The sequence below is a fragment of the Rattus norvegicus genome, chromosome X (assembly GCF_021556685.1).
Source record: "Rattus norvegicus strain SHRSP/BbbUtx chromosome X, alternate assembly SHRSP_T2T, whole genome shotgun sequence".
Classification (NCBI taxonomy): Eukaryota; Metazoa; Chordata; class Mammalia; order Rodentia; family Muridae; genus Rattus; species Rattus norvegicus.
In genome coordinates this window covers 11,807,688-11,833,920 of record NC_141554.1, presented here as the reverse complement: position 1 = coordinate 11,833,920, position 26,233 = coordinate 11,807,688, and the positions used below count along the sequence as shown (strand labels likewise).

The window sequence follows — 26,233 nt, the reverse complement described above, 5'->3', positions numbered from 1 at the left end:
ACAATCTCCTTAAGTGATCACTGACTTTTTTTCTGCCATGTCCTCTTCCTCCTCCTGCTTTGGAGTCCTGAGAATTCAGAGAGTGCCAGAATTGATTGTTGAAAATGAAAGACACCTTAAAATGTTTGTCCTACTTTAATCTCAATATAAATATTCAAAACCATTAAGAATAAATGCTTATGTTACTGCTTTGGTTTTGCACATCACAAAAATCAATGATTAGAAAATATTCCTATAAATTGGGTATAGTGTTATATGCCTGTAAATCCCAGTATTGGGAGGCTGAGCCAGGAAGTTGCCCTAAATTTATGTATGGCTAGTTTGTATTACATAGGGAGTACCAACTCAGCCAGAACTACATAGCAACAGTGTTAGAGAATGGAATGGAGACAAAAGAGAAAAGGGAAACAGTGTAGAGAAAAGAGAGTAGAAATTATAAAAATCTTATTAATAAATAACCTAAGGCATACATTCCTAGATAAGAACTGTTAAAATTCTTAGCACAAGAAAGACAATCTAGAAGCCTTTGAAATCTTCATATATAAGAAAGAGCAGCAGACTTCTGCCTTGCAATCTGTTATTGTCCTCATCAACAATGAGGAAATGAACTACTACTCCATCCTAACAGGCAAGCTACCAGCAGCAAGACAGCCACACTGGTTGATAAAGGAGTTACCCTGGATAAGACATCTCCCTTGGAGTCCTAAAATAAATGAAAGAATCTCATTTTTCTAAGGGACTGCCTCTCATAAAGAGGTTCAAATGTTTTTCAGAATTCTATCAAGCCTTATACTTCTACACAAATACAAAAGGTATCCATGCAAAGTTCAGGTGCAGTGAGAGTCTGTGTCTCAAAAGTAAGGTGGAGAGCCCGGGAAGAAGACACCTAACATCAATCACTTGCCTCCACACACAGATGCACCCACCAACAATGACCCTCCCCTCTCCCCTTCCCTCCCCTCTGCTTTCTTCTAGGATCACAATTACTAGCGACATTTTGTCATTTTGTTCTGGTTTGGATTTCAATAATCCTAAAAACAATGTATAAAATTCCTTCTTATTAACTTTTAAGACCACATGAATTATAAGAAAAATTATCATCCTTACCATCATATTAATACTGAACAGATTATTCATTAAATTTGATTTTTAATGTTTTGTCAACTGTTACAGTACACAGAGAAGTTTTTCATCCTTATAAATACTTTTATCAACATGTCATAGCTACTAATGAAGAAAACTGAAGATCACTTCTTTAATTTTTAAGTGTCAGAAATAACTATATTTAAGTAGCATGAAATATATTCATTTAACTTCACAAAAACCAGAGAAAGCAAATGTAAAGGTTATTAGAGAGTATCAATCCACTTCTCTAGATTCTGCCATGGATATAATCTACAGTCACATGCAACATTAAGTGTTATATTACAACTTGAAAAAAATGTTGTGTAATGGTATTTGTTAAACAGAACATTTTAACATGCTGTGAAAAGTGTTTAAAAAAAGTCAGTGAGACTACAAAATGAATCCTAATTTTGTATTTGCATTAATTTTCATAAAATATGCTGTTATATTGACTTTAAAGGCACAAAGTATATTTTTATGTAATATAATAAAATCTACAGAGGGAGCAAAGGAAATGGATGAAAGGAAACTAAACACTAGGACAGTATAACTGGAACAAACAGACTACAGGACATTTGAAGCAGATACATATACCCAGGACAGCTCATTTTAGGGCATACCACACCAGAGAAGTCACATTTCATCAGACAATTCACTGGAGAGTCTACTAAGACACTTCACTACAGCATTACTTTTTCCCTAAAGCAAATATGGTAGTCTCAAAATTAAGCAGACAAACATCAGCCAAATGTTGAACTAGCTGTTTAGAAAATCATATGCTGTTTTGGAATTGTTACAGTACTGTCAGTCTTCTAGCACATCCTTAAATGAAAGTAATCTTCAGGTGTTTTTAATGGTTTTCAGTGAGCCAATTTCCAATTTCCAATCTTCACTGAAGGTGTACTGATTCTAAACAGATACCTATATTTATTAAGGGCAAATTCTCCTCCCTGATGATTTATGGTCCACTAGAAATTTCTCTAGAGCAGTTGCCACCTGCACACTCCTGGATAATTTTTTTGTGACCCTTGAAATAAATATGTTCAACTGTGTCCACTAAAACAATCAATTTTAGATATTAAAGTGAGATGCCAGCCACCAAACTGACTCTTGTCAAATCTAGACATGTTTATGAATCTAGAATGTAGATGTGTTAGAACAAATTCTCTTAGTAAAACTGGAAGTCCTTTTTATTCTAATACTTTAGTGTTCTTTATGTAACTTCCTTCAGGATATAACTTCCCAGGAGATCTATTATGTTCAGGGCAAACACATGCAAGGTAGGCAGGCAGGCAGGCAGGCAGGCCTCCTCTTATTCTAGACACAAGGCATCCTGGGTATTTTATAATTTTTTCATATAATATTTTTGTCCATGTTTTCCCCTCCTCCAGCTCCTCCCAGATCCTTCTCACCTCCCCACCCACCTAACTTTATATTCTAGTCCTTCTCTCCAAAAACAACAGAACAACCCTCCCACAAACACAAAATCAAAACCAAAAAAAAAAAAATAAATGAAACAAAAATGTGTCAAAATGAAGCAAAATATCCAAGCATCTTATTTTTAAGGAGCTATAGTTGTTCAGTTTCATCTTACCACTCACAGAGCATGTTTAAGTAAATATGCCACAGTTCACAGAAGTATCCATCAATCCTCCATGTAAGCAAAGTACACATGCTCAAATTCAGCTCACCATAGATTTTTAAAAGCACTGTATCAATATTGATCATGTATGCACGCTTTTCCTGTCATTTTTCCTAAATAATACAACTATTAGCATTACACTTATGTTAAATTAGATATCACAAGTAATATAAAAACTGATTTAAAATAGGAAGGCACCATAACCTGATTGTTACTCAAGTTACATGGGAGGCTAAGATAAAAGGATTACAAGTTCAAGACCAGACTAAGCAATATGATTAGACTCTGTCTCAAATGAATGAGTGAATACATAAGGGTATGTATAGGGTTTTTTGCAAAAACAAATCATTTCATGTAAGAACATTAGGCATCATGTAGGTATAGAGGAAGGGCTAGTAACAATTTGCTGCAAATACTGAAGGAAGATTATATAGAAGACTAGGTACCATCACACTCATTCTAAACCCTACCCTGGTAAATCCTATCTATTCCCACAACAGCAGACCAGTGGACCATGGGTAGAGACAAAGCTTAGGAAGTGGGTAGAGCTGACTGGCAGAACTTCAAGAGACTGAGAGTGGGAGTTTAACAAATGAAGGTTTGGAAGGTTTTTATAGCACATCCTCAGCTTGCTTCTAGACTCTCATATTGTGGAATATGCTACAGGTTCCAGATTCCCTTTTCTAGTCTATAAACCTAGCCTACTGTACTGACCTACACAAAATGGGTACTAAATAAATCACTAGTTCTTACTAAACTGCATTTACTTGCCTAGAATGGAATGAATACCTATGAAAAGACAAACAGGAAACCTAGCTAGACCTCACCAGGAAATGCAAAGCTAACTGGTACACAAGAGATTTCCCTAGAGAACTCAAGTTGAGTGTCATCCATTGTGGTCAGCAAAAATTAAATGAAGAGATTTAATATTTCTAGTTCAAGTGTCCTTCCAGAATACTGAGTACTATAGCAAAAAAAGGCTACAGGGGAAATGGAAGCCTCTAACATGAGGTAATTTAATTCTTGGCTCTTTCTCTCTATTGCATAATTGGAAGACTGAGCTTAGTGGGCCTCAGTTTCCTTTCCACTAACATGGAGATAATGAGTCTGCTCATAGAAGCTTGTTTTTAGTAATGTGACGAGAACAAAAGTAAAATCTTAACTAGGGAATAAAGCAGCCAAAGTATTAAAAATATTTTCTTACCAGTATTTGAATATCACTTACCAACTCCATACTTTGTCTTATAATAGGTCTTGGTAAACTCATCGCAGTCACAGAGGAGGACTTTTCTTCCCCAGACATTAATCGTGGCACCTATAGACAGGTCCTGGTCTGTGTAAAAGTCTTGCTCTATTTTTCCTAGCTGATAAAACAGAGGAAAACAGCATTGACCCTATGGATCTGCCCAAGAACTACATGCCTTTTTGCAAGAAATGAACTTTTTAAAAAGCTTAATTATATCATTTATAATTAAATTTTAAAATTGAATTAATTTTTATCCTTCTTGTGTACATGTGTGTATGGTATGTGTTGTGTATGTATGGGTATGGTTCATGTTGAGTATAGATTCACATGTGCCACAGATTGTGGATATGTTGATACTTACCTGCCATTTCATTTGAGATAGGTTCTCTTTGCTGTTAGGCACTGTGTATGCCAGACCAGTTAACCTTTGAATGGCTGAGGATCCCCCTTCCTCACCTTTCTATATCATCCACAGGAACATTGGGATTACAGATGAACATTACTGTGTATGAATTTGTGTATGTTTTGGGTAAGGTGATTATATTTAGCTCTTCACATTTGTACAGTAAGCATATTCTCCACTCAGCTATACTGTCAGCCTATCTAAGTGTTATTTGAACATTGTAGTACTGGCACAAGCAACACAAGGCATATATTTCTATGCGCATTTAAATATGTTTACTATGGACAAATGGCAATAAAATGTATATGTTTCTGTATTTCTTGGTTGTATTCACCAGCTCAGAAGGCAAGAATATACAATTTACCCCAATATCCAGGGTTCTCAAAAGTCTCATTAGAAATCAGTAGTAAAACACCAGGATCCCCTTCAAGCTCTTCCAGTTCTTTCTCTGATTCCTTCAACGGGGGTCCTATTCTCAATTCAGTGGTTTGCTGCTGGCATTCGCCTCTGTATTTGCTGTATTCTGGCTGTGTCTCTCAGGAGCGATCTACATCCGGCTCCTGTCGGCCTGCACTTCTTTGCTTCATCCATCTTGTCTAATTGGATGGCTGTATATGCATGGGCCACATGTGGGGCAGGCTCTGAATGGGTGTTCCTTCTGTGTCTGTTTTAATCTTTGCTGCTCTATTCCATATGTACAACAATGCCAAGCAACCAGAGCTTCCAGGGACTAAGCCACTACCTAAAGACTATACATGGACTGACCCTGGACTCTGACCTCATAGGTAGCAATGAATATCCTAGTAAGAGCACCAGTGGAAGGGGAAGCCCTGGGTCCTGCTAAGACTGAACCCCCAGTGAACTAGATTGTTGGGGGGAGGGCGGCAATGGGGGGAGGATGGGGAGGGGAACACCAATAAGGAAGGGGAGGGGGGAGGGGGATGTTTGCCTGGATAGCGGGAAAGGGAATAACACTCGAAATGTATATAAGAAATACTCAAGTTAATAAAAAAAAAAAAGGAAGGGAAACCCATAACAGGATATATTATGTGAGGAAAAAGTTCCATTTTCAATAAAAATTTTAAAAAAGTTAAGATATGCACAGTGTAAACATGGGCCACATGAAACACAGGATGTTGATACATAGAAAAATAGTTTCTGTAATCTTTACTTTGAAAATTCAACTTTCTTTAACTTCTACTCAATCTCTCATAAACATATTCCCATTTTATATATGTGGTTCATTATAATTAAAATAGAACAGATATGTTTAACTTAATTGTACCCTGTAGGTATGTACCGAAATAGCACAATGTCCTAGCATTGTATAAAAAAAATGTACATTTCTATATAGCTAATGGAAATAAATATAATTAAAGCAAAAAAAAAAAAAAACACCAGGATCCTCACCTGGTATTTATCCAACAGGTAGCCATCTGCTCGCCATTCTGACAAGCCCCCATACACATTGAGAACTGCTCGATCTGTTATCTGGCCCGGTTGGTAGATTCCAGGTGGGCCAAACTGTAAGATAAAACCAAAACATGTTATCTGTCTCCATGACAGAGATGGAACAGTCTCAAAATAGATTCTAGAAGTGTGCATTGCATGGTTCATCCCTAACATCTGCAAGAAGCCATACAGCTCCTGTTCTGTTGCTACACATCCTTCACAGCTCTGGTAAAAGCACATTTTTCCTCCAACACTTCCATTCTATAGGTTTTCAGCATTTTTGCTCCTTTGTTTTAGTTTCTGAGACAAGGTCTTATACAAAAGAGTGTATACTCAGCTTATACTCAGACTCATGTAGTTCAGGATCTTCCTTCTGATCTTCCTCTGATAACTCCCACCTGCTGAGTTTATAGACTTTTGTCACCACACCCAGGCTTCAAGAATACAAGTAGTCATCTGCTTAGTTCCTCATACACTGTGGAGGGAATCTTTTGTACAATGTATGGAAGTTTCATCTGTCAATATAAAAGCCTTTGGCCAATGAGATGAAGCAGGATTAGAAGGTGGGACATCTGGTAGAGCAAGAGACCGGATTTCTATGATGAAACAAGCACTGGGAAGAATTCATCATGGAACACTGATGGAGACAGCAGCAAACTACTGAGGACCAGGTATCTAGATACATGGCAGAACTTAGAATAGAATTACAGGATGATTAAGTTATACTTATAAGCTAGTCAGAGAATTTTTCAAGGCTTTTGTCCTAGGCATTTATTCATATATAAGAAGTCTCAGAGTCATTGCTTTTGCAAACTGGGCATGGGTGACAAGGCCAACAGTTACAATACACCATGGGCTTAAGACTCTTTCAGTATTTCTCCAATTGTGCAAACAGGTATCTTTACTATTTCCTAAACTGCAAACATCCTCAAGGAAGAATTGGTGGCCCTCACTATCTGCCTTTGTTCTATCTGCCATCTAGTCCTAAGCTCAGGAAATGGAGTACATCTGGCAGCCTGGCTTGCTCTCAGAACTACAGCTTCTGCAACCCTCTCACCTCAGCAATATATTCCTTGCTTTGAGTATCCAGCATATACCCATCCCTTCTGCATCTTACCCCACCCACACTCCCATCCCCGTGGGAATCTATACTCCACAAAGCAGGACACAAGACATTTTCTTTTCCATTGTAGCTCAAGAGGCTGCACACAACTCAATAAATAGCTGTTGAATAAATAAATAAAATGAAGCAATTGATGGGAAGATATATTGCAAATGACAGGTGCATCATTATTTCCTGTTTAACCTATTTTTCAAAGACATTCTATAAACAGATTTCCCAGATACCTCCTGGTGGCCTCTTGTGCATATTCTAGAGCTCCCTGAGGAATAAATTCTACCTCCCCCTCCACAGCCTAGAAGCAACACAGCAGGACTTCTGGCAGAAAACAGAGAATCTGGGAGAGTCTCCTGTGAGGATTGAATGGCCGGCGGTTGTTTGCATAAAAATGAGTGCCCCTGATAACCTTTTCAGAAACAGTAAGAAAGAGGTTTAAATATTTTAACCAAATTAAAAATAAAACACAAAATAGACCTGTGAAAAGGAACTTTGCTTCTCTGTAACCTGATAGGTATTAATAAATGGGGATTCAAATAGTGGCTCTTACTATAACATCTCATTTACCCTGTCTAATTACGGGAGCTGTTAACTACATTTTAAAGATGTGGAAATGTGTGTTCAAAGAGCAAGAGTGGCATGTCCATGCTTACATGGCTATAAAAAGGCAAATCCACAATTCTAATCCAGGCCTATCTATGTGTCATTCCTGCTGTACCAGTTACATTTCCTCTCAAATTCTGACATTATTTGTAGAAACAAGTCTGACAAATCTTCTCCATACTAAAGAAAATGCCAATGTCATACTGTCACTGGTTACTGGCTATTTGGTGACTAGTCACTACACTTGGAATTGTGATTATCTCCTTCCCATATACTAGTATACTAGTATGTATGATTATATTGACATGTGTGAGCAGGTGTGTGTGTGTGTGTGTGTGTGTGTGTGTGTGTGTGTGTGTGTGTGTTCATACCCGAATCAATACCATGGAATCTCATTGGTAGGCTATAGGAGCTTTTGAACATTCACCTCAAAACTTTTCAATAAATTTCAAGAGAGTCCCATATTTCATAATACTGCTTGTTGTGAATTCAACAAAAACTAGGTTCCTTCCCTTACATATCTTCCTTTCTTTTACTTGCCAAAAGTGTGATGTCTAGTTTGGTTTTTTTTGGGGGGGGGGGCTTGTTTGTTTGATTTATCAATTTGACATAAGCAAGGGTGATTTGGGAAGAGGAAATCTCAATTAAGAAAATACTTCTGAATGTGCCAGAAAAGAAAATCCTCCTGCCAGATAATAATCAAAACAATAAATGTACAGAATGAAGAAAGAATATTTAAAGCTGTAAAGGAAAAAGGCCAAGTAACTTAAAAAGGCAGACCTATCAAAAATTATACCAGCTTTCTCAACAGAGACTCTAAAATTCAGAAGATCTTGGACAGGTGTCATACTGACTCTAAGAGAAACACAGATGCCAGCCCAGGCTACTATACCTAGTAAATCTCTCAGTCACCATAGATGGAGAAACCAAGATAGTCCATGACAAAACCAAATTTAAACAATATCTTTCTACTAATCCAGCAATACAGAGGATACTAGAAGCAAAAGTCCAACACAAGAAGGATAACCATATCCAAGAAAACACAGACCTAAACGAAGAGAATCTCTCTCTCTCTCTCTCTCTCTCTCTCTCTCTCTCTCTCTCTCTCACACACACACACACACACACACACACACACACACACAAACACACAAACACAAAACTCCATCCCAACAACAAAAATAACAGTAACTAACAATAATTGGTCTTTAATATCGCTCAACATCAGTGGACTCAATTACCTAATAAAAAGACATACGTTAAGAGAGCTGACAGACTGGATATACAAATAGGATCCAGCATTATGTTGCATGCAAGAAACATATCTGTGCAACAAAGGTAGTCACTACCTCAGGGTAAAGAGCAGAAAAGAAGTTCTCTAAGCAAACAGTCCCAAGAAACAAGCTGGAGTCACCATTCTATAATATCCAACAAAGTACAGTTTCAACCAAAAGTAGGCAAAAGAGAAATGGAAGGGCACTTCATACTCATCAGGGAAAAATCCACTAAAGGGAAGCCTCAATTATGAAAATCTATTCCCCAAATGCAAGAGCACCCACATTCATAAAAGAAACTTTACTAAAGCTTAACACATACATTGAACCTCACACAGTAATAGTGGGAGACTTCAATAACCCACTCTCACCAATGAACAGGTCATTGAAATAAACTAAACAGAGGCACAGTGAAACTAACAGAAGTTGTAAAACAAATGGGTTTAACAGATACTACAGAACATTTCACCCTGAAAGAACTTACCTTCTTCTCAGCACCTCATGGAACCTTCTCCAAAATTGACCATATAATCAGTCACAAAACAAGCCTCAACAGATACAAGAAGATTGAAATGATCCCATACATCCTATCAGACCATTATGGACTAAGGCTGGTCTTCAATAACAACAAAAATGACAGAAAGCCCATATACACATGGAAGCTGAACAATGTTCTACTCAATGATAACTTGGTTGGGGAAAAAATAAATTAAAGAGTTTCTAGAATTCAATGAAAATGAAGGCACAGCTTGGACACAATGAAAGCAGTGTTAAAAAGAAAATATAGCAATAAGTGCCTTCATTAAGAAATTGGAGAGAGGGGTTGAGGATTTAGCTCAGTGGTAGAGCGCTTGCCTAGGAAGCGCAAGACCCTGGGTTCAGTCCCCAGCTCCTGAAAAAAAAAAAGAAATTGGAGAGATCCTACAGGAGTGACTTAACATCCCATCTAAAAGCTCCAGAACAGGAAGAAGCAAACAAGAGGAGTAGAAGGCAGAAAATAGTCAAACTCAGGGCTGAAATCCACCAGATAGAAACAAAGAAAACAATACAGAGAATCAACAAAATCAAGATCTGTTTCTTTGAAAAAAATCAACAAGATAGATAAACCCTTACCAAACTAGATAAAGGATACAACAATGGTATCCAAATTAACAAAATCAGAAATGAAAAGGGAGACATAACAACAGAAATTGAAGAAATATAAAAAAAATCATCAGGTCTTACTATAAAAGGCTATCCTCAACAAAACCGGAAAATGTAGATGAAACGTTTGATTTTTCTAGACAGACACAATGAACCAAAGTTAAATCAAGATCATGTAAACAATCTAAAGAGTCTCGGAACACCCTAGTAAATAGAAGCAGTCAATAAAGCAATAAAGTCCTCCCAACCAAAAAAAAAAAAAAAAAAAAAAAAAAAGGCCCAGAGCCAGATAGATTTAGTGCAGAATTCTACCAGACCTTCAAAGAAGAGCTAATATCAATACTGCTCAAACTACTCCACTAAATAAAAACAGAAGGAACATTTCTAATTCATTCTATGAAGCCACAGTTACTCAGACTCCTAAACCACACGAAGACTCAACAAAGAAAGAGAACTTCAGGCCAATTTCCCTTATGAATATTGATGTAAAAATACTTAGTAAAATTCTCGCAAAACTGAATTTAAGAACACATCAAAGCCATCATTCACCATGATCAAGTAGGGATACAGCGATGGTTCAATATACAAAAACATCCATCAGTGTAGTCCACTATATAAACAATCTCAAAGAAAAAAAATCACATGATCATCTTATTAGATGCTTAAAAAAGCCTTTAACAAAATACAACATTTTTCCATATTAAAAGTCTTGGAGCTGGATCCCAATTTGGGCCTACTGTTAGACCTGGCTTCCTCAGGTTTTTCTCCATTTTTGTCCCTACAGTTCTTTCAGACAGTAACAATTATGGGTCAGAGTTTTTGATTGTGGAATGGCAAACCCATCCCTCAACTGATGCCTACTCTTTCTGCTGGAGGTGGGCTCTTTAAGCTCCCTCTCCCCACTACAGGGCATTCCATCTAAGGTCCCTCTCTTTGAGTCCTGTGTCTCTCACCTCCTAAGTCTCTGGTACATTCTGGAAGGTCCCCCCACCTTCTACCTTCTGCGGTTGCCTGTTTCCATTCTTTCTGCTAGTCCTAAGGACTTCAGTCCTGTTTTCCCACCCAATACCTGAGCATGTTCCCCTCTTCCCCTCCCTGTCCCCTTCCCACATAAGTCCCTCACTCCCCACTCCTGTGATTGCTTTCTTCTCCCTCCCAAGTGGGATTGAGGCATCCTCGATTGGGTCCTTCAGCTTGTAAACTTTTTTTTTAAGTTCTGTCGATTGTATCCTGGGTAGTCTGTACTTTTTTGGCTAATATCCACGTATTAGTGAGAACACACCATGCATGTCTTTTGGGGACTGAGTTACCTCATTCAGGATGTTCTATCCATTTGTCTGCAACCTCAGGATGTCCTTGTTCTTTTTTTTTTTTTTTTTTTTTTTTTTTTTGGGTTCTTTTTTTCGGAGCTGGGGACCGAACCCAGGGCCTTGCGCTTCCTAGGTAAGCGCTCTACCACTGAGCTAAATCCCCAGCCCGTCCTTGTTCTTAATAGCTGAGTAGTATTCCATTTTGTAAATGAACCACATTTTCTGTATCCATTCTTAGCCCTGACACTATTACTGAGGCTATGGAGTTCTCACAAAAAGGGGCTTATCATGACTGCCATGAGAGACACAATAAGTAGCTGAAAAAGTCAGATGCAGATATTTACACCCAATCAATAAGCAGAAGCTGCTGACTCCTGTGGTTGAATTAGGGAAAAGTTGGGAGAAGCTGAGGAGGATGATAACCCTGTAGGAGTACCAGCAGTCTCGATTAACCTCAACCTCTAAGATCTCTCAGACACTGGACCACCAACCAGGCAGCATATACCAGCTGATATGAAGCCCCCAACACATATACAGCAGAGGATTTCTGGGTCTAGAATCAGTCAGAGAAGATGTACTTAACATCCAAGAAACTGGAGGTCCCAGAAAATTTAGAGGTCTAGTGAGGTCGGGGATGGGAGTGGGTGTAGGGACATCCTCATGGAGACAGGGTTCGGGGAAGAGGTATGAGATGTGGAAAAGTTGGAGGATGGACCAGAAGGGGGATAAAATTTGGATTGTAAAAAATTATTAAATGAATTTTTTAATTCTTGGGGAGATCAGGAATTCATGTCACATACCTAAACATACTAAAAGCAATACACAGCAAACCACCAGCCAACATCAAATTAAATTAAAAAGAGAAACTTGAAGCAATCCCACTACAATCAGGGACAAGACAAGGCTGCCCACTCTCTTCCTATCTATTTAATATAGTACTTGAGGTTCTAGCCAGAGCAATTAGACAACAAAAGGAAATCAAGCAGATACAATTTGCAAAGGAAGAAGTCAAAGTATCATTCTTTGTGGATGATACGACAGTATACATAAGTGAGCCCCAAAATTCTACCAGAGAGCTCCTATAGCCGATAAACAACTTCAGAAAAGTGGCTGGATATAAAATTAACTCAAACAAATCAGTAGCCTTCCTTTATACAAGTGATAAACAGGCTGAGAAAGAAATTAGGGAAACAATACCCTTCATGATAGTCACAAATGATATAAAATACCTTGGTGTAATTCTAACCAAGCAAGTTGAAGATCTATATAACAAGAACTTCAAGTCCCTGAAGAAAGAAATGGAAGACTTCACAAGACGGAATGATCTCCCAAGCTCATGGATTGGTGGGATTAACAGTAAAAATGGTCTTCTCAAAAGCTATCTACAGATTCAATGAAACACCGAAGAAAATTCCAACACAATTCTTCACAGACATGGAAAGAGCAATTCTCAACTTCATAACAAAAAATTCAGGGTAGTAAAAACAATTTTCAATAATAAAAGAACTTATGGTGGAATACCATCCCTAATCTCAAGATGTATTACAAAGCAGCAATAGTAATTTTTAAAAAAAAACTGCATGGTATCGGTTCAGAAACAGGCAGGTCGATCAATGGAATAGAACTGAAGACCTGAGAAAGAAGAGACAGGAGGGGGGGAGAGAGAGAAGCCATGGCAGGACAAGGGAGGCTGACCTAAAGATCTCGCTCTGTGTACTTACAGGTTGTTATCAATGTTCCCAAGGGATGGATGGTACCGGGCTCTGTACGTTTAAGAGGGCACTTACACATTATCAATTGGATCTAAGAGTATTGTGTTATGTGTTCTTTTATGTTATGGTTTGAGTGTAGGAAAGTGTGCAGTGGCAGGAGACATTGGGCCACCGTGGAGTTGGGATGTGTTTCCGCCAAGATATCTTGGGGCACTGAGGTGCTAGACCGAGCAAGCTAAAAGACACTTTTTTTTTTTACAACAATGGATGGAGAACCAATGTGATGGGCAAGAATCCATTAGTAATCCTAAGAGTTGAGAGAAAGTTTTTATTTTCTAAGAGGAGGCCAGCTCCATGTTAAGTCATGTGATCTCTCACACCTGGGCTGGCAGGCTGTAGGTCCCCTGCTGTGTGATAAGTAATGGCAGCTCAGAGAGTTAGAGATTAAAAGCTGCTTTTTAAAGAAAGTTGTTTAGAAAGTCTTTCAGGACACTCATATTCTTTTTAATGTGGGCTCCACAGGAATTTTGGATTGAAATCCTAGTTAGACAAGCTACTTCTAAATTACAGGTATTATTAAAAGGTGATTAAGTTTGTTTTTAGAAAGTAGAGAGTAAAGAGATTACCTGAATCAGGTGGGGATTTTCATCCACAGTTCAGAACTTAGATAGGAAAAAATTAGTCACTAACTCCAAGTAGAGAGTTGTGATGAATGTCTGTAACACCAGGCAGAGTGAATGCAGACATATATTATAGAAGTTATTAAGGTTAAAGAAAAATCTGTGGCTCCGAGTAGAGAGCTTGACAGATTGAGATATTTTGGGCTAAAGTCCTGGTTTGATATGTTGCTTATTGATATTGGAATTGATAGAAAGTATTTGGTTTTCTCATGAATTACCCTGCTAAAGGCCATATGGCTCGTTGATGCCGGCTAGCGAGGGTTTGTGGTTACTTTTGATATTTACCACAACAGGAAGATCGTATTCTCTTAACATGGGCTCCACGGGAATTTTGGGTTAATTTCCTGATATCATAGAGTACAAAAACCTATCAGGCTCATTGTTTAGCTTACTCCCTTTTTAAAAAATTGTTTAGTCTTCATGATGGGTGTGACTTTAAAGAGTTTTATTATTATTATTTTTATTATTATTTTTATTATTAGTTTTATTATTATTACTCTTGGAGAGAGTGCAAAATACAACCTTTTCTGGTTTCAGACTAAGGAACACAGTATTTGGGAGAAAGATTTTGTCTTTGTGTTTTTAAAAGGTGTGATTAGGCTCTGGAAACCTCACAGAGTCATACTGATCAGATTTGATAGAGGTAGACTGCCTGAAAAAATTAATTCAGGAGAATCAAACAAAAAGAGATTTCGATTGTAAACTTTTTTCTTGAGAGTTGTATTTTACAGAGTGTGCCTACTTGGATTCCTGATCTCAAGGACTTTCAGCTGGGTCCAGTCAGGACACATCAGGTACAGCATTTGCTTCATTCTTCCTACCCCCTACCCCAAAGGATATCTCAACGCCCATGTACAGCTTGAAGAAGTTATAGAGGAGTTGTCGCTCCAATTCCCTGAACTTTGGGGGGCTGAAAGTGGTTATTCTAAAGTTGTTTTTAATGCGGAAATTAAAATTGATTGTAATTTAACAGGGAAGAATTGGCTAGATTGAGTTATACAGTCCTAATCTCATTTGTTAACTAAGCTAAAATCATATCTTTGCTTTGGTATAGAATGTATTTGTTAAAAGTTTAAAAGTACAAGGTTTAGAGCCAGTCCTTCTATTGATGTCATTACGAACTTCTGAGTTGATTACACATGTGAGTTAAGGGCCAAATAGCAAACATATTGCTGACTTTGTGAGAGGACTTCCAAGTTACTATTAAGATATAAAGACAACAGTACAGATTGTCTTATATAGGTAGATGGATTTCAAAAAACGTCAGAAATCCACAAAATTTGAGATTTAAAGTTATTTATCTTTTGTTGAGACATATCTGCTCCTAACAGTTCCCCTTTGGTGGATTTAAGAGAGAATTTGAACATCTCTTCCTCTAGGTGAGGCCATACTTTGTGGCTAGGCAGTCACTAGACAAAACTGCCTGCTTCACCTGCAGACTAATACTGTCCAGAAAAGGACGAATTATGCAGAATAGTTGACTGATAAACTCTGCCAAGACAGGGTGATCAGCCCTTCAAAATCTGCATTTCAAGAGTCTGCCAGTGAATTTTGGGCTAGAAGGCTGAAGACTTGCACTCACATGTTGCTAACAGGGGATTGTGCTAGTGGAGATTGTCTCTACAACCTCTTAGTTCTAGAAGTCATATTAGGCTTCCTATGTGAGACAGATAAACATACTTACAGCAAGTCGTTGGAGTGAGGTCAGTGACTCCTATGGAAGTTGGGGGAAGGACTATAGGAACTGAAGGGGAAAGCATCACCCTAGGAAGACCAAAAGTCTCAACTAACCCAGCTCCTTCAGAGCTCCCGGAGACTAAGCCACCAACCAAAGAGCAGACATAGACTAGTCCATGTCCCCCATCCCTCCCCAGCACATATGTAGCAGAAGACTGCCTTTTCTGGCCTCAGTGGGAGAGAATGCATCTAATCCTGTAGAGACTTGATGACCCAACGAAAGGGGATGCTGGAGGAGGTGTTAGGTGGGAAGGTGAGATGTGGGATGGATGGGTGAGGGGATGGGTAGGTGAGCATCCTCTCATAGGCAAAGGCAAGGGGAGATGAAGAACTCTGGGAGATGGGGCCTAGAAGGGGGTCAATATTTGGAATATAAATAAACACAATAATTTAATAAAAAAAGAAAATGCCTCCATAAAATTAGTCTGTGGGGTATTTTGTCGCTTGACAATGTAGAAATGCATAGCTCACTGTTGATAGAACCACCCCTGGGTGCTGAATAAGCCAGGAAGAGCAAGTGAGTAAACAGCACTCCTGGATAACTTCTGTATCATCAGCTCCTACCTCCAGGTACCTGCCCTGCATGAGTTCTGGCTCTGACTTCCCTCAGAGATGGACTGTGATGTGTAACTATAAGCTCAAAAAGTCCCTTCCCCTACAAGTGGCGTTTAGTCATAGTATCTTAGCACAGCAATAGAAACCCTAACTAAACCAAGCAGCATATGGCAAGTATCATCACAGAGCCATCGCACACCATTCCAAATAATGACTCAAGTCTCTTGGCCCAAAAACATACTCAAAACTGCTTACCTTGGGAAGCTTACTCCTCCGAAGGAATGATGACATAGCATCCCGGCCCGAATTAGATGGCAGTATTTCTCTGATTTCAATAGTATCATCACAAAGGAAGTAATGAAGGACAAATTCTCTACGATCCCCAAACAGTGAGGCTGAATCATCCCACAGGCAGAAGAAACGCAAAACCTTCCCATCATACTGGAGGAATCGTTTCAGGGTGTCAAAAGACTGATAGGGACGAAAAGGATCCACAAACTCTAACGTCTGTAAGTGGAAAAAGAGGCAGAAATAAAGCAGGCTTTATGTAGTCATATCTTGGAGACAATCAGTTAATATAAAGATTATTTTCTGTAGACTATTCTGTCATCCTGTTTTAAAAGTTTTCAACTAAATACTATGACATACAGATATACAAATTCACAGTCAGTTTTAACCTATAGGATACAGGCAAATATTAAGAAATTTTTCATATTTTGTTAAACAACATTTTAACATGCTAAACTATATTTCTGGGATATGTTTGAAGTTGACTTTTCTCAAAGCCTTTATTTTATTCTTAATTTTATTACAAATGAACAAACCTACTCTACGGTGACAGAAACCAAAACAGTAATTGTGTCTGTATAGGGGATATCACAAGAAAGGGTGACTTCAGGAGACTTGACTAGAAAGGGGAACAAAGGCATATTTTGTTGTTATGGGAAATAGTCTGTATATTTTCTTTTTTGTTTTCTGCTATGCTAATTGAACCCAGCGTCTTATACATTCTGTGGAAATGTTCTGTGGGTGAGCTACATCCCCAGCCCCAAACATTTGACATTTTTTTCATATTGGTTACTTTGGTATACACATTTTCCAAACACTGAGTTGCACTGATTTAAGATTTGACCTGTACTTGTTTAAAATTTATAAACCAAATCCCAAACTGATTGTATTTTCATTTTAAAAATCTGTCTTTCTACCAGAAATCTCTCATCTCTGTGTGCATGCATGCTTGTGCATGTGTGTATGTACAAAGATAAGAGGAAGAAATATATTTATGGTTTAATTTTGCTCAAAAAATTCAGATATCCAGGAAATGGACATACAAACAGAGCAAATGGAGAACTTCCACTCCACACAGAAACCCTATTTGGCAAGACTCAGCATGCTCTAGAAGCATTGAGTTCCATGGTCGTTTTGGATCATCTTTCCTTCAATTTGCAACCTCTTAGCCCTGTCTTAGAGTATAGCTGCCTCTATTCTATCTGGTATAAGCAAATGATATTGTTAGGTAAGGAAAGATTCACTTGGGAAATATTATCCCAAAAATGAGTTATATAATCGTTCTCAAAATTCCTGAATTTTTGTGTTTATTCAGGGTAGTCTAGCTTCAATTTTATCTCAAGAGGAAAACAAAAAATACTTCTAGACGGCATTCTACACTTATCCTTAATATTTAAGTGAAATTATGGGACCTCTGCTTTAATTAGTTAAAATGCTTTTAATGTATAAGATTGCTAATAATGTATTATTAATCATATACCACTAAGATCTTGTTCAGTTTAAGCAAAATAGTTTAACTTTACATAACAAGGCAGCAGCAAACACTTAACTAAATCCATAAAGCCCAATATAAAAGCCTCTTATTAAACTCTTAATTTTCCAAAGACTTCTATATTTATTGATGAGGGTTTTTGGCCCCATTTAAATACCAAAATGGTTCCCAAAATCTAAAAGGAGATAATTAAAACATTTCCTTTTCCTTGGTATTTACTTCCAACTGTTGTCACAACTTTTTCTTCCTTAGAAGACTATAAAACCTGACAGTATGTTGAATAATATGAGATTCATATAATTTTTCATCATTCACAATCATTATCATACAACAATAACTGCTGTTGGATACATATAGTCATATGCTGGGAGCATTAACTTATAAGGATCTTTTTCCTTCAGATTCTCTATGAGGCTTCAGAAGACTGTACTTATCATTCAGGGCATATGATAAACATAAAAATGAATCCAAACCTGAAAAATCTTTTACATTGATACAAAGTTATTTTACCTTAGATATTCCAGGACTAATAATACATATACTTCACAGTAGGATTATATGCCTAAATATGCAAAAAATAATTTGCTGAGGCTAAGAGGAAGGTACAGGGGAATGATGTCACATATAGCTTTTAATGAGAGATTAAAAAAAGAGTCAAAGGGAATTTTATTTTAAATTTTGTTATTCTGAAACAAAATTAATTATGAGTTTTGAAAACAATAAAAAGCAGATAAAACCAACTTATTGAGACAGCAATTAGAATAGTGGTTATCCTGGAGGAGAGAGAAGGACTGATTAGAAAAGTCAGGGAAGGGGGGAGAAGGAACTGTTCAACATTGTAGTTTGGATGCAGGTTAAGGCTCATTCCAAGGTACATTTAACGCTTATATGTTTGGTTACATGAAGTTCTATATTAACAACAACAAAAAATAGTGAGGAGTGGTAGCCCACATCTGTAATCCCAACATTTAAGAATCAGGAGGAGGTCAGTAAGTTCAAGGTCAGCCTGAGTTACACAGTGAATTCAACACTTGCCTATGTCATTATAGTAAAACCTTGTCTCAAGAATATGTAAATAAATAAATACAAAATAAAAATACAAAGGGAAATAAATAATAATAATGGAAATTAAGGTAAGAATCCAGAATTTCCAGTCCAGTCCCAATAAGGAGCCTGGCTAGGTTTGTGGCCTAACCAATGATTCTTCTTTTGTATATTCTGAGCCTTCTGGAAAAGAAGAAAACTAGGGTCAAGTAATCAGTTTAAAGAACTGCAGAACAATTATCACTGAATTTTTGTTCAGTAAGATGAAATTTTAAACTCAACTGGGAGAAATGCAAACCACAGCTACTTCACTCTTCTAGAATATTCCAGCATCCAAGTTTACAAAGTTCCAAGAAGGAAGGAAAGGGAATCTTCAAAGTTCAATTTATTTAATCAGTTGTTCAGAAGACATATTTTTCCCAACCAGAAACAGGGAACTAAAACCAGAAAACACAGGCAGAAGAAATGTGGACTCAACTTACATTATATTGGTAACCACAAAACTAATTGTGGGTTCCTAGACATTATCCAACCTACACAGATCACAAAATACTCTACAGCTGGAAGGGAGGCTCCCCAAAAGTAATGGAGGGTGAAGGTGAAGGAAAGCAGCGAGGAAGGAAACAAGGGGATCATTCCTGTTCTGTGGCCACCATTTGGTCTTCCTTTCTATCCAAGAAGAACAAGACAACCCTCATAACTATGGTTTTCTCTAAAGACAAAAAGTCACAGATGTATTTGTTCTTACCTCTCTCCGCATTTTCATGTAGGGATCAAATGGACGCTGTCCTGGAGGATTCAATTTGATTCCTATTTTCCTCAGAAAGTTTTTTGTGAATGGATCACAATCATAAATCTTGAACGTGCGTCCATAGAAGACAACACTTATGTTGATATTGAAGTCGTACACAGTATAAAACTGATCATCATAAGGAGGTGGAAAAGGAATCCGATGACGCCTGATAGAAGTACCTGGGGAAAAATGAAACGCAGTTTTAGTCATTTGGCTAGCAGGAAGTTATGTTATATGTAAGCAACAACCTTGAATGCTTCCTTGTGACATGGTAGAAGGCAAGCAAGCGGCTGTTTCTAAGAAGCAACATTATACATTTAAACTCAAGTAAAAGTGAGCAAAGACTTTTAAGGTCCAGAGTTCTCTGACCAGCACGATAAGACATTTGAATTTCCTAAGTGTTGTTATGGAAGTTTTTTATAAACCACAAAGAATAGAGGACAGGAATGGATATAAAAGAGGGGTAGTGTTAGAATGGTAAGCAAAATGCCACTGTCATGTACCTACCTGTCCTACAAAAATAGACTTGCTTTCAGTTACTACAGAAACCCAACACATTCAACTAAACAAAGCATTAAGGCCCCAAAGTAAAGTGTTCATTAAAGGCTCAAAAGGCTAAAACAAAACAAAAGAAAACAAAAATAACAAGAAAACTAACAAACTTTAGCTTCTGTGTACCAGTACTAGGATTTACAGCTTCAGTAAGCATGAATTACTTTAGGTTGCTTGGAAAGTTCAAAAGAATCCTTGTTTATCTAGAAATGTAGTCTTCCTTCTTCCTCCAGTACCTTTACCTATATCCACCCAATCACATCCAACAAATGAAGATTATTAAAGACTTTATAGTTTTAGCCAGTACTCTGAGTCAGAGATTCTTGATTTCATCACCATCTTCCATATCCAATGCTAGTTCTACAGTGCTCATTCTCTTAATAGTAGAGACAAAGCAATAATTCAATAAGCTGCAATTCCCAAGAGGAAAGAGAGAAAATGAAGATAACACCTACAAATGTGAGTGGCACAAGAGAGGAACCCTGACTTTAGGGAACCTGCTCCTTCTGTGGGGAGTTAGGAGTCTTACTAGACCAAACAATAGACATGTCATCTTGTGTGATTCAGGGAAGGACTACCTCTGTCTTCCAAGGCTAAAAGCCAATTTGTACTAGAAACCAAGGCCATCTTTGTCTTTCCAAAGCTGTCTGTGTAAAGAAATAGCTTCGAGGAGTGAACTCCGAGCAAAAAGCAGTCTACATTTCAAGGTATACAATGGAAGCTACACATGCAGAGCTATCTTTCAACATGTATTACTGACTTAGGCCTGAGAACCTACCCTTAGAGCAAAGGGGGAAAGAACCAAAGGACATCACATTGCTAATAATCCAGTAACATGTGGCTTGTGTGAGTTCAGTATAGAAACATTTTAATAGAAAGATATCACCTTATGTTCTTAGTGCTGTATATAATATTGAGAATAGTGCTTTTTCTCCAAACATAAAAATACTTAAAACTTACTCATTCTTGTTCATTATAAGAACAGTTAATGAATAATCTTTATGAGCCAGGAACTGTGTTGGGTACTGTTCCACTACTCTACTTATCTCTTCAGTTTGCTGAGGAGAAATTAAGTAAAATCATTTTCATCTTCTTTTCTTTATAGCAATTTTAATTACTTGGTACATTAAATTAAAATAACAAAACTATACAATTAGAACAGGCATAGACTATTTTTAAATGTACTACATAAAAGATGATATAATTTTATTGCAAAGAATTATACTTCAATTAGCCTTTAATTTATGCCATTGAAAACAGAATGCAAATTATTTAATCATTCAAGATTAGACATTTAGAACAAATTGCATACTTAAAAATCTATAAAAGAATGGGCATTTCAGATATTTCCAGGAACTATTATATGTCTTTTTTAAAATACTTGCATTCTGACAGGTTATTAAATACTCAACAATCTAGAGCTTCCTCAAAATTTTCATCTATGGAACTAGGGAAGTGGCTCTGTGGATAAAGCACTTGTCCAGATCTACAGAGCCTTCAGAAATGCCTGGATAGAGTGACAGCTACCTGTAGCTCTAGTACTCAGGAAACAGATACACAGATATCTAGGACAAGCTGCCAGCTATCTAGAAGAGAATGAATCTTTGAGCTACAGGTTCAATGAGAGAGCCTGCTTCAATTAATAAAGTAGAGAGAGAACAAGGAAGATACCCCGGCATTGACTTTGACCCTCTACATGCATACACACACACATGCACACTACATATACAAATGCAATAATGTACATTCATACTGTGATTGTCTCAACCTCCATAGTCTTGGGCATCTGAATACCTGGTCCACAATCGATGACAGTATTTGGGAGCTATAGGAAATATAGCCTTGTTGTGAGAAGTATGTCACTGGTGGCAGACTTTGAGTTCATTCTGCCTTGTGCTTGTTGTTCAATACATAAGCTATCACCTCCTTTCTTGCTGCCATAATCTTACACTCTGGAACTATAAGGTCAAATAAACCTTTCTGCTATAAGCAGCTTTGGTCATGGTGTTTTATATCAGCAATAAAAAAGTAATACATATACTTATGGTTTGTACTTCATTTTAAGAATTCAAATGAGCTATAGCTTTGTTAAGTATGGCTCTGAGTAGGAATATTATCACTTTCAAGGTATTAGTAGACTATAGTGCATTTAAATAATAATAATAACCACCATTGCCATCATAGACCTAGAATAGACTTTTCTTGACACATCCAATCCTCAATAATAAGTATCAATGTTTGCTTCATAGATGTGAAACTAAAGCTAAGAATGCTTAAGTGTCTAGACCAATGTTATAGTCTAAGAATTGAGAGAAGCGTTTTAAACTTGAGATTTCAGACTAACAAAACATCGTCATTTTCTACAGTTTTCACTGAGTTATATCTCACTGTATATCATCCAGAAAGTACTTAAGTAAAGGAGTAGAGGAAGATCCACAGGCAAATTGAATAGAAATGAGCTGGAGAGACATCAGCTACAATGAAAGGAAAAGAAATTGATGGTCGAGCTACTCTCTCTAAACATCCTGTCCCCCTTCTAAGTACTAGTTTCCAGAATCAGACACCTGTTCCCTGTACCACATGGCATTTCTACCCTCCATTGCCTATATCTCAGAACTCCTCATGGCTTCCTTAGGTCAGCCCCCATTAGATGCTTTTGAAAATATCAGAAATGTAGTAATAGAAAACAGTCTTGACTATCTATGGGCTAGAATCAGAAAGTGGGTATATCAGCCAATAAAAATTTACCAACAACAACAACCACAGGAAAAAAAACAAAAACAAAAAAACCTAACATCACAAGAATCAAGGGTGAATCAGAAACCCTGTGTGAAGCATTTGAAATATGTATGGTTTCAAATGAGAGCTTTTAGTCATATATTTCCGTGATCTCTCAATTGTGTACTCTAAGGATTATACCATGTATTTATGGAATTTGTGTGTTTACAGTCTTCCATGATAAATGGCAAGGACTTTACCAGTGGGGTTTGTTTGTAGAATATCAAAGAAATTGGCAGGATGCCATGTCTTTGGCACACACTGAAAAGCAGTTGAAGTTGTTAAAGTAAACGAATACAAAGGAAAGCCTGCACCCTGGCAGTCCTTTAACTTTTCAGATGTTCATAAAGCTGCTGGAATACACATCCAAGCATCCAGTGCTTGCCCTCCAGTTAGTCCTCATCTCTCTACCCCAAAAGGGGTCTGCTATCTGACTACACTCAACTCTCTAACAATGTTTCCGTGTCATTCAGATCTGCCTTAGATTTTGCTTATAACTCCAAATTCAGCTTTATAAATTCACTTTTCAGAATTAAAAGTCCAACATTTACCCCAATCGCTATTGTAAGGATATCTACTTTATTTCAGTGATACTGAGTACCTGGGGTGGACAAGAGAATATTTAAGTAAATGAATATAAAAATAGAATTACCTTTGTCATTGTGTCTATTGAATCTATATTGAGTGATCAGCTATGGCAGAACACCATTTCCTTCTCTTGGGCTTACTTTGATCATCCACTAATGTGACTACTCCAGTTTTACTGTTATTTTTCTAAAACATCACCTTTGCAGTATGATTTTTATAAGAATAACTTTCTCATATACCATTAATCTGACACATACCTAGCATCAAATAAACAAAATATTAAACATCCTACATCTTTGGACAGAATGAAAAATAACAACCAAAATGCAAGACCCCATTAACTGCTCTATCAGTACAAAAATATAGCCCGGTATATTATGTAACATCCTTTAGCATTACTAGCTCCATGCCTAGTTCTCATTACATATTCTATGAATACCTGCCAAAGTCTTGGCCCACCACTTCCCCACATATTGCTTTCATGTTATCTCTCTAAGCTGTGCTTTCTTTCTCTTCCACCTTTAAGTGGGAAATTTTTTTAGGAACCTCTCAGATTTTAAGTTCCTCAGTGCCTGGCTTCCCCACTTTTGATCCCTCAAGCATCTGCTACCACTTATGATACCTGTATAACAAGCATGACATCCCACCTCCCATTTCCCTTTCTCCTTTCTTTCCTTCATCTCTCATTGCTTCCACAATATTTTATTGAATAGTATAAACACATCTTTATTCACCTCTGATCTTATATTCTTTTTCAAAAATTTTTGTGTGGTATATACATACAGACATGTCTGTGTGTACATGCGAATGTATGTGTGTGTCTCTATGTGTCTGTGTCTGTGTCTGTGTCTGTGTCTGTGTCTGTGTCTGTGTCTGTGTCTGTGTCTGTGTCTGTGTGTAGACCAGGTCAACATCTATTGCTTTCTGGCTTTTTAAAAGATAGTATCTCTTACTCAATCTGGGACTCACTGAATAGAGAAGAATAGCTGGGAGAAAGGTCCACTAATCTTATCTCTGCCTTCCCAGTGCTGGGATAACAGATGTGTACCGCCATGCCTGGCTTATTATGTGGCTGACGAGGAATCCTTACTCAGGTCTTTGTGCTTGTATGGCAAGAACTTTACTGACCATGACATCTTCTCAGCCCATTTTACTTTTAAATTCTATGTTGTTCCATTCATTTATAACTCCCACCCCAATTTTTATCAGATTTAGCAAAATGAAATAAAGAATACCAATTTAAATCTAAATTACAGAAAAAGAATAAATAACATTTCACTGTGAGTTTATCACATGCAGTACTTAGGATAATGGTTATACTAAAAACTTCATTCCTAACCTGAAATTCAAACTTAACTGCTCAACTCATCTTTTCTCTGGCAACCCTACTGCTGGCCCTCTCTACTTTATGGTATAAAAGACTTAGGCAGAGAATGTGCCTGACACAAATGCATAGCATACAAACGAGGAATTTTAGTTTGAAAATACATTTGCTTCATTCATGTAAATTACTGCTTTTAGGAAGTATAAGAAATAGTACTCAGTTGAGGAGCCAAAAGAAACTATTACTACAGGTCACTGTTCTTAACCAGGGATGTACTAACAACCATGTAAAGGCCAGTTCTTCAGGTCAGCAATATGAAAACTTATGACTTCCTACCTAAGACTGACTGGTCTGGACCATTCCAGAAACTATGCCATGTTTCTAATCATTATCTCTTCCTTTAACACAAATTAGTTTGGACAGGATAGCACTGGATTGACAATTATTCTGTTAGATGAGTAGGGTGGTTAAGCTTCTGGGTTTACCTGACATTCCTGATCTGATATAATTGTTTTAACTGCATTCTAGAACGATAGAAATGAAACTATGTCATGTCTAAACTTAAAATGAAAAGTTTTAAACTATGATAATGACTTATTTGACTTATCATACATATATACACACATACACACACACACATACCCAATCTCTATGCCAACAAGAACTAGTATATATTAAAATACACTGTTCTGAATAGAAGCTCACGTAAGCTGAATACCTATTTTTATACCAGCCTAATGGATGTATGTTTTCACTTCTACCTTTTCCCAACATCCCTGCACTCTGTAAAAGAAAAAGTACATAGTAAAGATAACTAAAATGCTGTGTGTTGGGGAATTATAATTTATCGTGTTGTACTGGTTACTGAACCATAAGGTCTACATCGAATAATTGTACCTGGCCTCTCCACGAGAGGCAGGAACAGGCAACTCAAGGCACAAAGACTACCGGCCCCATCCTAACAAGGTCTAAACCATTAGCTCATTAAATCCACTTTCTTTTCCTATATTACTTTAAAAAGCTTGAAGAAGGCATTTAAATGAGTTTTCAAATAATTTTCTGCCTAAGCAGACCTTTTTTAATGATCATCATATTAAATAGTTCAAGAGACAGTAGTCTCTCTGTAAGCAAAACCTGGTGGCAGAATGGTTGTTCATGCTTTTGACAGGATTTGTTACAGCCCTCCAGGTTTCTCCACTCTGTTGACAAACTCAGTGTCATTACACGGTGTGATTACTGTGTGCTCTGTCTACAACCTCGAAGATGCAGTTTTATCATAAGAAAAAAAAATCACAGAAAGTCAATCAGGAATTCTGATTTTTTTCAGAGATGTTGAAATAGTCTCTTTTTCAGAGTTCTTGCCCTCAGGTCTTTG

At 37.3% G+C, this 26,233-nt stretch overlaps 1 protein-coding gene across 2 annotated transcripts in view; it reads right to left on the bottom strand.

The window, feature by feature from the left end:
* The window catches only part of Efhc2 (EF-hand domain containing 2), a 200,448-nt gene that overhangs the window by 98,656 nt on the left and 75,559 nt on the right, over nt 1-26,233 (bottom strand). For both annotated transcript variants that reach the window (XM_087599492.1, NM_001106952.1), the window contains exons 4-7: nt 19,572-19,795; nt 16,255-16,506; nt 5,827-5,940; nt 3,993-4,131 (exon numbers count right to left, since the gene is read on the bottom strand). In XM_087599492.1, coding sequence (XP_087455618.1) covers nt 3,993-4,131; nt 5,827-5,940; nt 16,255-16,506; nt 19,572-19,795 — 729 coding nt within the window. The remainder of the gene's footprint in view (nt 1-3,992; nt 4,132-5,826; nt 5,941-16,254; nt 16,507-19,571; nt 19,796-26,233) is intronic.